The 13,433-nt window shown below is 38.4% G+C and overlaps 2 protein-coding genes across 2 annotated transcripts; one reads left to right on the top strand and one right to left on the bottom strand.

The window, feature by feature from the left end:
* The first annotated feature begins 82 nt into the window (after window positions 1–82).
* slc16a12a (solute carrier family 16 member 12a) lies at window positions 83–6,807 on the top strand. Its single transcript, XM_057344819.1, has 8 exons — window positions 83–160; window positions 819–917; window positions 1,613–1,778; window positions 2,056–2,159; window positions 3,130–3,273; window positions 4,247–5,174; window positions 5,672–5,931; window positions 6,063–6,807. Exons 3-8 carry the CDS (start codon window positions 1,621–1,623, stop codon window positions 6,197–6,199), a joined length of 1,731 nt encoding a protein of 576 aa, XP_057200802.1. The 5' UTR covers window positions 83–160; window positions 819–917; window positions 1,613–1,620; the 3' UTR covers window positions 6,200–6,807.
* A 302-nt stretch (window positions 6,808–7,109) lies between these two features.
* Window positions 7,110–10,826, bottom strand: fas (Fas cell surface death receptor). Its single transcript, XM_057344820.1, has 8 exons — window positions 10,683–10,826; window positions 10,225–10,333; window positions 9,659–9,787; window positions 9,368–9,485; window positions 9,138–9,226; window positions 8,799–8,926; window positions 8,667–8,682; window positions 7,110–8,589 (listed from the first exon to the last, which is right to left on the bottom strand). Exons 2-8 carry the CDS (start codon window positions 10,298–10,300, stop codon window positions 8,300–8,302), a joined length of 846 nt encoding a protein of 281 aa, XP_057200803.1. The 5' UTR covers window positions 10,301–10,333; window positions 10,683–10,826; the 3' UTR covers window positions 7,110–8,299.
* Between the last annotated feature and the right edge of the window lie 2,607 nt (window positions 10,827–13,433).

Below are 13,433 nucleotides of genomic sequence, written 5' to 3'. Positions count from 1 at the left end.
ACGCATTGGCTAACTGCAGTTTCCGCCCTGTTGCTGTGTCTCGCGCGCATGCCGCTCAGTGATGCAAAAGCTTGTGCGTCCAGCACACTTCAGAGCGGAGCAACTGTTGTTTTGGATGTCGTCTACTCTAGATGCACTACACTGAGAATTGCAATTCAGAGTAAGTAATTGTTTCTTTTTGATCTCTTAAAACGTCAAGTCATGTATTTTCAATGTTTTTATTTGGGAGGAATCGTACACAACCGTTACAACTGCTAATTTATCTCGAGCAATGGATGCACTTCACGTGTTTTACACACTTTGCATTTGTGCTTACACGTATTCCGAATGATGTTTCACAACTATCGCGTGATTCAGTTTATAAACAAAATACACATTATAAATTAACAAATGAGTTTTTCCCTGCTGAAAACAATAGAGACCGAAATTCTAATGGATTTAAAGGGATACTTCACCCAAAAATGAAACTTCTGTCATCATTTACTTACCTTCTGTATATATTTCTTTGTTCTGATGAACACAGAGAAAGATATTTGGAAGAATGCTTATATGCAGACAGATTTTGCCCCGCATCGACTCCCATAGTCCAATACTCCAATACTCCCATAAAACAATTTTTAACTGTTAATAATTAATTATTATTGTGAGTTATGTAAGTACCAGGACCCCACAAGAGATGATGTTGTGACCATTTGTCAGTTTGTTTGTAATGTGTGAATGTGTATGAAAGTGAGCTTGTGTATGATTTGTAGGTAAACTCCACCCGACCTTCAACAAACCTACCTCATTACATTTAAGCTTCTCTGATGTTCCTTCAGAGAAGCCACCTGTTGAGCCTTCAACTTGAAAATTAAAAGGCATCTATGAAGTAAAAAAAAACATCTGACTGCATTCTGGCTTCTTGGACATAGATTGAGGTGAGTCCAGGAATCTGTATTATTCAAATCCATCACAAAGTTAATCCACGATTGGTCAACAATTTTGCAATAAGATAACTAGTTTGAAGACATGTTTGGCCCTCTCATGTGACACCCAAAAAGACACTCAGATATTCTGAGTGTGTCTGCAGCAGGACGGTCCCGGCCTTTGTTTTACAAAGACCCGACAAAACAACAGGCCTTTTCTAAATCTGTGCTGAGACAAATGAAGGGTCTCTCTCTCTCTCTCTCTCTCTCTCTCTCTCTCTCTCTCTCTCTCTCTCTCTCTCTCTATTGGTTCTACCTCCTCTCTTCTTCTCTCTTCTCGTCTCTCTCTCTTTTCTCTCTCTCTCTCTCTCTCTCTCTCTCTCTCTCACACAGCCAGTCATTCTTTTCAGATCCTTTGGAGTGGTAAATAATATCTAAGTTGCATGCTATCCAAACATTTACATATGTTTAGGTTAACAGGTTGTTAATCCTATGACACCATTTGAACGTGTTATTATAATAATGACATTTTCTACTTTGTGTACACATTCTTTGGCCATACTGACGTTTTCTACTTTGTGTACACATACTTTGGCCATTTACATGTTGCTAATTGCTTTGGATTGAGTTATGATTTGCTTGTTCTTGTGGCATTTTGCGGTGAAAATCGTACCTGTTTTTTGTGTGTGTGTGTGTGTGAAAACAAGACTTCGTGATGGGTGAGGTAGTGAAGGATCAGAAGACAGAAAGGATGTCCAGCAAAAGTCTAGAGAAGAGTCAACATATCGAACAATCTGCACCGGACGGCGGATGGGGCTGGATGATTGTGGCTGGTTGTTTCCTTACCACTGTTTGCACACGTGGTGTCACCAGGTTTGTGTATGACAGAACAGACTGTTATTTTTGCTTACCTGTTCTGGAATCCCTTTACATCATCTGTGTTCAGTCAGATTATTGTGACACTGAGTGGAAATGAACATTTTTATGTATTGAATGGGTTATTTTAAATTTGACTTCTTTCTTTTATTAAGGCAGGATAAGTACCTCACAAAAAGATTCTGTGTTTAAAATATGTTTTTGGTTTTGCTAAAAACAGCGCTCAAAAGCAACAGTGCTGCTCAGAAGTTCATCTCATATCTGTCCATTGCAGGTGTGTGTCCATCTTCTTTGTGGAGTTCCAGACATATTTTTCCAGAGATTATTCCGCAACTGCTTGGATCCACTCTCTGTTGGATTGCACTACAATGTTATGTGGTAAGACCCATAAAAAAACATACAGTATAAATACAGGTCTCTGTCTAAACAACACATCAGAGACTCTGAAATCTGAACTGAATCACTGTATTGATCTGAACAGAACGTTGTCAGAAAGTGTGTGCTGACAGGTTCATAGTACATAGTCCACACTAAACCACATTTTACATGCAGCCAGCGAGAAAGAAGGGCAATTCCAACGTTATGGACGTGACATTTTGCGTTATGGACGTGACATAAAAATGCTCAGAGAATGAATTTGTTACAAATATATTGAACCATCTGTTTACATTTTACTAAACCCTTGTTGATAGAGTGTAAACATAAAAAAGTCAGTCTATGAACAGATTTTCTATTTTAAAAAAGGGAAATAAACATGCGTTATGGATGTGACAAAAAAAGGATGAGTTTTTTGGGAGACGATAAACTTTGTAGGATTTTTGTGAAATAAAATGCACAATCCTGAAGCAATAATACCCAATGAATGGAGAAGGGATGCCTCTTTATAGAACATAAAATAGTTATTTTATTTTAATTTTCATGTGTCCATTTATGAGGAATATGTAGCGTTATGGATGTGACAATCCTGAAAATGGCACTTACCTGACTATGAAAAATCATGCACTAAAAATAAAACAAATGCTTTACAAATTTGATCTCACATGGGTATTTGAACCACCAAATGTTAATATCTGTGCTGTTACCAAAGTAAAAACTGTTGGTAAAAACTTTATTTTTTCATGGTAAGGTTGACATTTTCACGGAATTGCCCAGAAGGTTCATACAAACACATTTTTATATTGTTGTGGTGGCCTTGATATGTGACATTCTTGTTTTCCTCTTGAGCAGTAATCAGTATAAAGTACCAAAGACTGTTGTCTGATTCATATACAGTATAATAATAATTTAACTTCTAACTGTATTTGCCTCACTCATGTTTTCCTTTCTCTCTCCCTCTTTCTCTCTCTAGCACCATTGGGTAGTTATATCGGGAACCGCCTCTCCTCCCGTATAGCTATCATAATTGGTGGGATACTTTCCTCTGCCGGCCTGCTGCTCAGTTCATTGGCCACCAGCCTGGAGTTTCTGTACCTTACACTGGGTGTTGTCACAGGTTAGATACAGATGCACACACACCAAATCTATCCTATATGTATTATATACATATAAATAAAGTTCCTGTTTCAGTTTTCTAACATTACACAAACGTTTAAACAAAACCGAATCAAAATGTTAAACAAATATATTTAAGATTTAATGGGTATGGGGGGCAAAATCTGTCTGGTTATAAGCATTCTTCCAAATATCTTTCTCTGTGTTCATCAGAACAAATATATTTATACAGATTTGGAACAACTCGAAGGTGAGTAAATGATGACAGAATTTTTGGGTGAAATATCCCTTTAATTATATGCAAGATTTAAAAATAAAATTAATAAAAACGAAACCGGAAGTGCTTCTGGACCCATTTTTACATCTAACGAAGTGGTCCATAGGCTGTTTAAAGAGAAAAAACATAAACAAACGTAATTGCGTATGCATGCGTTTGTGGCCCAAACTTAACTTCCGGTACACATCCGCAAAGAATAGAGTCCCTGTAGATTATTTCTCAAAACAAACAAAAGAAAGTAAGTAAATTACATTAGCTAGTAAGTTAAAAGTATGTCTACACAGTATTATATTGGGTTACCAGTAGAAGAACCGTTACTTTGCTGAACTTAAATGCAGCAAAGTCACACGACCCATTTAAAAAATTGTTTATTTAATAAAATTAACATACAAAAAATAAACAAATTGTTTATTAAGTACAATTATTATACAATAAAATATTAATGTAAAGTAATATGAATATAAATTGATTAAAATATAAATAGTTATATTATTAGACACTAGCCAGACCAATAAACAAACATACCGGAAGTTAACTTCGGGCCAGGCGCGTGCGTCCGATGAAACCGTCTATAGAAATAAACTTGACCTGACATCTGCATACATACATTATATAACTTGGGGATTTAATGTAGTCAGTAATATACATTTATTTGCATCAAACCAGTGAACACTAACCCTCCTGATCCCTTGCATAGGTCTCGGATTTGCTCTCAGCTACACGCCCGCGATCGCCATGGTGGGTTCTTACTTCACCGAGAGGAAAGCGCTAGCTTACGGAATCTCCATGTCGGGAAGCGGCATCGGAACTTTCATCCTGGCTCCTGTTGTGCAACTCCTCATCGAGCGCTTTTCATGGAGGGGGGCACTGCTTATTTTAGGGGGATTGGTATCCCACCTGTGTGTCTGTGGAGCCCTCATGAGACCTCTGGGGGGCCAGAGTAGAAGGGAGAAGATGGAGTTGGAGAACAACAAAAAAGTTGATTTGCTGAATGTGAAACTAACAGATGCGAAACGCAATGCACAGGATTTTATGCAGTTAGAAGGGAAAACAGAGAAGGACACATATGTAGAGTCTGCAAAGGATTTGCAAAAAGGTGGTAAAGAACATATGGAGATGGATGATACAGAAAAACACTCCAGCGAAGAGCTGAAACAGAATATCTCAGAACACGCAAAGATGAACGAACTGAACAAAGACTCACATCTCGCTTTCCGAGATTTAGTACAATCAGGTGACCCGCATTCGTGCTGTTTGCCCATCAACCGGGAAATCGTAACAATCCCAGAGTCAAAGTCTCAATCAGTAGTTAACTTTAACCAAACCGTTCTGGTACATTCAAAGGTGGCAAACACAATGATGCTGGATGAGCCCACGAACAGTATATGTTCCAAACTAAGAAATACAATATTGAGGGAAACTTCCTTCCTGTTGATACCAGACTTCCTGCTGTTGCTCGTGTCCTTCTTGTTCCTTGCGTACGGTTGCAGTGTGCCGTTTGTTTATCTCGTGCCATATTCCCTGGGTGCAGGCGTCAGCCCCCAGCAAGCGCCATTGCTTATGTCCGTACTTGGAGTTTCGGGGATTGTGGGTACTATCACTTTCGGATGGATTGCGGACAGAAAGTAAGTATGAGTTTGTTGGGAAATCACTTTTCCCTTTTGTAAAATATATCAGAAATTTAAAAGATTACACAATAAGTCAGTCATAGGCCTGTTGAGTAAAACTTTCAGCACAAATGTGGCAGTCCCTCCCTAATCAGCTTGAAGGGATAGTTCACCCAAATATGACTTTCCTTCTTCTGTGGAATACAAAAATAGATATTTTGAGAAAGGTTCAGTGGTTTTATGTCTATTCAATGGAAGTCAATTGGGGGCAGTGTTGTTTGGTTACCAACGTTTTTCAAAATATCTTCTTTTGTGTTCTGCACAAGAAAGAAAGTAAGTCATACAGCTTTGGAATGACATGTGGGTGAGTAAATATGAAAGAGATTTTATGTTTGGGTGAACCTTTCCTTTAACATAACAGTAGGGCCCTTAGATCCATCTAGTGTGCACAGTAAAGGTTAAAATGTAAAAGTCTATAAATGTTTTAGCCAGTTTTTATCTTTATGTGTGTGTAGGTGTTTGAGGTCATATCGGATGGTGAGCTACATGCTGGCTGTGGGGTCAGAAGGGCTCAGTTGTCTTTTCCTGCCTCTCCTGAGAAGTTTTGCCCTGCTGGTGCCATTTTCTCTCTTCTATGGCTACTTTGATGGAGCTTACGTTGCACTGATCCCTGTGGTGACCTCTGACAGTGTTAGCCCCAACCACCTGACATCAGCGCTGGGAGTGGTTTACTTTCTTCATGCCATCCCCTACCTCATCAGCCCACCTATTGGAGGTAAAGGGAACTGTTTTTTATTCACATAAATACGCACTATTTACACCCATACACTCTCATTTACTTTTGTGGTTGCAGCACATGTAACGTATTCAAAGTATTTGATGGGATCTCTCATTTTTCTTCCTTAGGTTGGTTAGTGGATCAGACAGGGTCCTACACAATTACTTTCTTCCTCAGTGGAATCTCTCTGATCTGCAGTGCTGTGATTTTGGGTGCTGTCAGATTGATCCTCCATTGCACTAGAGGGCGCTCTTGCTTAAACTGACACCAAACGACACGTTTCCTGGAAACGGTTTGCAACGGTGTGCAACAGGGTTTGAGATACGTTTTCTCTTGTTTGGTGGGTGTGTCAAGCCATATAGCAATCAGCAACAACATGTATATAACCCACGCGGTATTAAAGAGACAGCTCACACAATGGGTCCAAGTAGTCGTCTAAATATGTGTCTGCTCCAGCTCGGTATACGCAACAATTGAAAATATTAGAAGAGATGTATTTTGCAGTATGCAACATGTATTTATACCGATTTCAGCAGGCTCCGGAAATTCTTTAAAAAGAACATTAAGAATGTCCTTCTCAGCTGCCGTAGTTCAACTCTTGCGTCATCACAACAGGGTGTTAAAGCGCACCACCGTTTCCGTTTAATAAAGGCTTTGCAACGTTTTGTTCAGCCCCGATCTTCAACCATTATGCATACAAAAACGATCACTTTCAAGAAACATGCAAGTATTATAAAAGTGTCACCTCCAGAGAAAACTGTTCTATTGCCAAAATGCAGAAATATACCAGCGTTTGTGAACAGACTTTATGGATTGTGTACAATCCATTCATAGTGATCAAGAAACTCAAAGAAAAGTCAATAATCCCTTGTTAGGCCTTTTAAACAAGGGAAACAAATGACACCACTGTATTTTTTAATTTAGTAAATGCCTAGTTTTGAACAATACAAGCGTCCTTTGTGTATTTGTGCTGTTTTTATTTACCTTCAAAATTTTCACTCAAATGCACTCATACATGGAACAGCTGCGAGAAGAGAGGTGTTATGCGTTGAAAGCAATGGTTACAAATCAACTCAGCATATCAAGTAAATATACTAGAGACTAATTTCATTTGTCATGGGCTCCTGCTGCTGTTAAACAACTATTAATAGGAAACGCTGTGAAAATGTGGAGGTAGAATCATTTCCTATTTTATTACAACACATATCAAGAAGCAACACACAAACATTTCCACACATTATTTTACAAACATATTACAAACAGTGCCATGTAAAATCACCTTGAAAAAAGTTAGATATTAAAACTCATTTTAACACAGTTTTTATCATGTGTAAACATTTTTATATATATTTATTTTTAAAGCACTTATGGTATCGAGTCCTCTGGGCAAAATTGTAAGAATGGGCTGGTGATCCTTCTTACAGCATGTTGTATCCACAGATTTTCATGTTTGTCCACATACGTAACAGCCACATCCACAAATCATACAGTATGAAAAGTTTATTTCCAAAATGAGATAACTCAAACAAAAATCATGCTTTTTTATTGTGCATTCCAATTAATATCAATTAAACTGCAGTTGATTTGTTTCGATTTAAGCCATAATAACAGCTAACTAACACACTAAAAACATGATAAAATAAAAAAACATGATTTTTTGATTTTTTTTAACTGAGTTATCTCATTTTGGAAACAAACTCTTCTTACATTTTTACATTTACGGATTTGGCAGACGCTTTTATCCAAAGCGACTTACATTGCATTGTACTATACATTTGTTTTTGACTATGTGCAATCCCCTGGGAACGAACCCATGACCTTGGCGTTACTAGCACCATGCTCTAACCAATGAGCCACAGCAAAGCTCTCTTGGGATGGTTTAACTCATGGAATGCTTCATATGTCCCTAAAGAAATATACTTCTCTACATATTCACCTACAATATGCTGATGCTTTAAAGAATGCCAGGTTGCTTCAGCTTAATTTTGGTGTTTCTCTGCTGTATTTAATAATATGGTGTGTAAACTGACAGGAAGCAATGGGGAGCCTTAATATACACCTCAAGTCTTGATGCTGGGTCATCCAACCTGATCTCACTGGAATTCGTAACTATTTTACGAGGTGGCTTTTTCGTATGAATTAGTACATTGTGAATCGTACAAAAATGTACGAATACCAGAAAAAAAGCAATACTGAATACCCTAACCCCACCCCTAACATCACTGGTGTTACGTACTAAAATGTATGAATGAAAGCACAAGTATTCATACGAATCAGCCAAAATTAAAAATTAGCCACATTTTTGCACACATAGTTCTTATTTTGAGGTACTGTGTGTTTTATTTTACTCTCTAATTGTTTTTGACTAAGCTGTAGCCTGTTCTCTTTGAACAATTTGTCTGATCTGATCTGCTGTTCTTTTGGCCTTCAGCTCCAGAAGTTTTGTTATGAGAGTTGGGTAGGCTTCATTCAAACCCTGAGACTGAGACCAATCCAGCAGAAGTCTGTAGGTCTGTTCCTTCACATCTCTTGGGTGGTTTAACTCATGTTGATCAATATCAGGTTCAGGCATTCCAGTGCGACGGGCAACTTCTTTCATCAATTTTGGTGGCAGAATAGAAGCAATTTCTGGCAGGTAAGGATTCAGGTCAACATCTAAATCGAGAAGATAAGAGCACTGATTTAGGCTCCTTAGGATTGATATCATTTTAACTGATAAGATTTAAACATACCTTTTGGGAGTAGTTCCTACATGTGAAAATAAAAAAAGAAATGCATCAAAAATCAAACATTTGTTAATTTGCATTGTGAACTGCATGCATCGTCACTAGAGTGTGATTGAAGCTCATAACAGAAGAATTTACCTGGAGCTTTGGATCATCTTTCATCTGTCTGTCCTCAAAACAAAACATTTGTTTTTTGTATATAAGAAAAAACACCAAACACACAATGATGAGAATGAGTGGCACCACAACGGCAGCTACAATACCTCCTGAAACATAGCAACCATCGATAGTTGTTTATCACCATTCTCTGTACTGTATTTTTTTGCTATATTGCATAAATACCACAGTATAAATTCAGTTGCTGCTTGTACTGTATGCACGAAACCGCACTTGGGACAGGTGAATCAACATGCAATTAACTGCAATATGATATAAACCGGCCACTGGGTATGCTTGCATCTTGAATATGTTCTGTACCTTTACCTGTACCTGACTCTTTAGCACCATGGCACGCTGTGTTGTTGGTAAATGTGCATGGTATTTTCACACCTCCTTGTTTCTCACACCTGTTGGATAAATGAGAGGCAAACAGAGAAAAGACGGAATGACTGTTTAATATCCACACACCCCTATTTTTTGTTTGTTTTTACTGAAAACCCTATACACTGTATCCTTCAGTTATCCTTATATATACACATACTACTTACGTGTCACAGGGTTGACAGGTCCTGCACAGGTGACCTTTGTCGCAGTAATAATTCTCCTGACATCCACAGACAGTATCAGAATAACTCGAACAAGAATCCTTTTTCTCCATTTTGGTTGCTGGAATGAAGCACAAAGTGGGAAAGCAGAAATGAAGGCTCAGGTATTTATTTCTGCGTACTAATCGTACCTAATAGTTAGTATAGTTTAAATATACATTAAAATCACTTTTACATCTGGTAAATGAACAGGTAAAAAGGAAGAATTAAAACAGCTGTGATGTTGAAACCTACCCTCAGGATGACAGTCTGTACAGCGCCGACAAGTGTGGTCATTGTTTGGGTGCGTCGCAAAGAAGCCAGACTGGCAGATTTCACATTGTGTAACATTGTTGTCTTTGCAGTCAGATATAACCCGGTAGCCTGGAACAAAATAAACTATTTTATAAAAAGATTTATATAAAAATATAATTTAAAAAATGTCTCATAACCATGTGTTTTGGCAGAATGATACTATTTGTGTTACCATTGTTCAACTACAAATATTATGGTATCATGATTAATGTAGTAAAACCATTTTCATAATTTAATTTTACATTTATTTTTTGTAAATAGACTTTTTTTAGTAAAAAAAATGTATCATTTGCCTCCTAAAATTTATAGCAATTAAGTACTTTAGAATATTCATAACACATTTGAGAATGTTCCATAAAACATTATTTAATCCTGTTCTCGAAGTCTTTACTAGAAATGACTCACAAGCCTATATATTCTGAATTTTTCGCAACCAGTACAGCAACACGCCATGTAACAATTACAATACAAAACAGTGAACATGTTTTCAAAACACCGGATCTCACCGCTGGGACACAGGCAGCAGGTTTTCCCCTCATGCTGGTATGTCCCGTTCGCACACTCGCCGCGTCTTCTGCGCATTCGCCTGCCCTCTGCCTAACCTACAGACATCGTCTAAAATAAACAAAAAACGCATCAAACAGACAGATAACATCACATTAAAGTGAATTTCTAATGTAAACGATCGTATTAACCACATTTATGACAAGCAGACTGATCTTAAAACAAAAATCGAAAGTGAAACCCCCCCTTATTCGAAATCAGTCTGTATACATTACATTGAAATACAATGTATTAAAACAGTAAACTGTAAAAAAGACCAAGTCCATAAAAGAGTTTTCTAAATCTGTGCTGGTCTTATTCTGGTCACGGTCGATTTGGTTTATAAACTAGCAACCCCAATGAGTTATTTAACGGATAGATTTCTACATAAAAGACGGTAATGTTTGACTGATTTACTCACCAGACAGAAGAGGCTAACGACGAGTTTGTAAAAATACATGTTTCAGGAATAGGCACGAGCAGAGTTAAGCTTTACGCAGTGTTCCCAACTATTTTCATTGGAGAGTAGCTAAAGCCTGCCCGAATAAGTTAGACATAATTTGCATATCGGTGACGTCACCACGAAGTACCTGCAATATCTGAGGCTGCACTGTCAGGACCGCACTTCTAGGACCCTAATTGGTTTTTACAGCGCCACCTACCGAATCGGAGTTAGGAGAGAACTGTAAAAAGAACCGAAAAAGTGCAACCAAGGCAGTATATCCCCCAATTCTAATTACTTAGTTTTTAAAAGGTTTATTACACTCAAATACTATATTTCATGCAATTAAACCTTATTGCTAATAGCTGAAAGTTGAGTAATTATTGTGACTAATAATATAATAAGTAAAAAAATAATAATCATGGTATAGCCTTTTCAGTCACTAGATCAACCACATTTCAAGTACAGAGTGAAGACACAATGATGACTCTGGACGCAGATTTAAGATTGTGCTTATTTAAAATCACAACTGAACAGTTGAACAGACACACACACACACAAAAACAAAAAAAATGTTTAAATGTTTAAATGAACCACATCCATGCATGTCTTCATTGAATCCTAAAAGAAGTAAGCTAGGTCTAGAATCATCCCATAGTCACAAAATCTAAGATATACGCGGCATCAAGTTCAACAACCAACAGCTTTGTATGACTTCACCAGGACAAATGGCAAATACAGTTATAATTCACGGCACAACACTACACTCTAGTGGTTACTGCACCCCCAAACTAACCCCATAGGAGTTGTTAGCACACAATATTAGGTTCGCAGTGATATAATTTGCCTTGCTCCACGCTCCGCACATACAACATAGGATCATTGTAACCTCAGCATATAAACTCTAAAACTAACACAACCATTCATACATGTCATACTCATACAGGTAATAATTAAAATACAACACTTTTTTCCCGTTTTCCTCCAACCAATAAGACTCCGCCCCGGGATTCAAGACTATTTAGCAACTCACTTCGGCTACATTAACTTTCCAATAAAATGTTAAATGTTTTTAATGTTGAACTAATAAAAAATAATTCAAATTTGAGACACACTCTGATTATCGTCCATTCTGGAAATGCACTCGACTCGTCACTTCCGTTGTCGCAGGGTCCTAGAAATGCGTCCCCAGAAATGCTGTCCTGAGAGTGCAGCCTCCGATATTACTCAGTACCTGAAAGCTAAGCGCTTAAGGTCTGCTTCATATGTCTACTCTCTGAGCTGTCGTATACAGTATTATATTAAAACAATACACCCAAATGCACAATAAATAGGTTCTTAATGACTTATTTTTCTGTTTCTGTTGGCAGACAACAAAAACTATGTAGCCTAATAGTGGGTGAACTCGACCGCTTAAACTATACACACCAGCAGTCACTTTGAACAGCTAGATTCCGTCTGTGTTATGTTTCAGAATCAGAATCAGAATCAGAAGGAGCTTTATTGCCAAGTATGTTTACACACACACAAGGAATTTGACTTGGCAACAGGAGCTTAGTGCAGAAGAAAGTGTACACATGGTGCAAACATAGTGCAAATATACATTAAGATAGAAAAAATGAGAAATTAAATAAAAACAATAATGCACTATATACAAAAAGTGAAAAAAAGAAGAAAGAAAAAAACAAAAAATAAGAATTAGGAACCAAATCATAAATGCTCAAACAAGGTCAATAATGATTAGTTCTTGCCCAGCTAACAATTTTTGGTTCCCAGAATGTTCCCCTAGCGTTTGTTTTTGGTTCCCAGAACGTTTTTTTCTAAGGTTCGTTTTTAGTTCTCCAGGAAAGTTTTCTTCATGGAAATAGAACGTTAGTTTCTGGATCCCATAACTTTCTGGGAACCAAAAACTAACGTTAGGGGAGCATTCCAGTGATAGATCCAGTGATTCCAGTGATAGTCCTGTAGGCAAGCATTAGTGACTTAAATCTGATACGGGCTTCAACCGGTAGCCAGTGGAGAGAGATGAAAAGGGGTGTCACGTGAGCCCTTTTGGGCTGTTGTAAGACGAGGCGTGCTGCTGCGTTCTGAACCAGCTGGAGTGGTTTGGTAGCCTTTGCAGGAAGACCAGCAAGGAGAGCATTGCAGTAGTCCAAGAGATTACCAGGGTCTGGACAAGGAGCTGTGCCGCATGCTCAGTTAGATATGGGTCTAACCTTTCTAATGTTGGATAAGGCATATCGGCATGACCGCGTTGTCTTTGCAATGTGATCATTGAAGGACAGCTGTTCATCAAATATGACTCCGAGGTTCCTGGCTGTTTTGGAAGGAGTGATTGTGGTATTGCCAGGTTGGATGGTGAGATCGTTTTGCACCTTTGGGTGTGCCAGAAACACGAGTAGTTCTGTCTTGGCAGGGTTCAGCTGGAGGTGATGTCTTCTAGGCAGGCTGTAATGCGAGCTGCTACAGTGGTATCGTCTGGGTGAAATGAGATGTAGTTCTAGGTGTCGTCAGCATATCAGTGATACGAGAAGCTGTGTGCCCGTATGATGGGTCCCAAGGATGTCGTGTAGATGGAAAAAAGCAGTGGTCCAAGCACCGATCCCTGAGGGACCCCAGTGATCATGTGGTGAGCAGTGGACAGCGAGCCCCTCCATGACACCCAAAGGATCTGCCGGAGAGGTAGGATTTGAACCAGCGGAGAGGAGAGCCTGAGATTCCTAGAGATGA

The sequence above is a fragment of the Triplophysa rosa genome, linkage group LG10, assembly GCF_024868665.1.
Source record: "Triplophysa rosa linkage group LG10, Trosa_1v2, whole genome shotgun sequence".
NCBI classification, from domain to species: domain Eukaryota; kingdom Metazoa; phylum Chordata; class Actinopteri; order Cypriniformes; family Nemacheilidae; genus Triplophysa; species Triplophysa rosa.
This window is presented reverse-complemented; position numbering and strand designations above follow the sequence as displayed.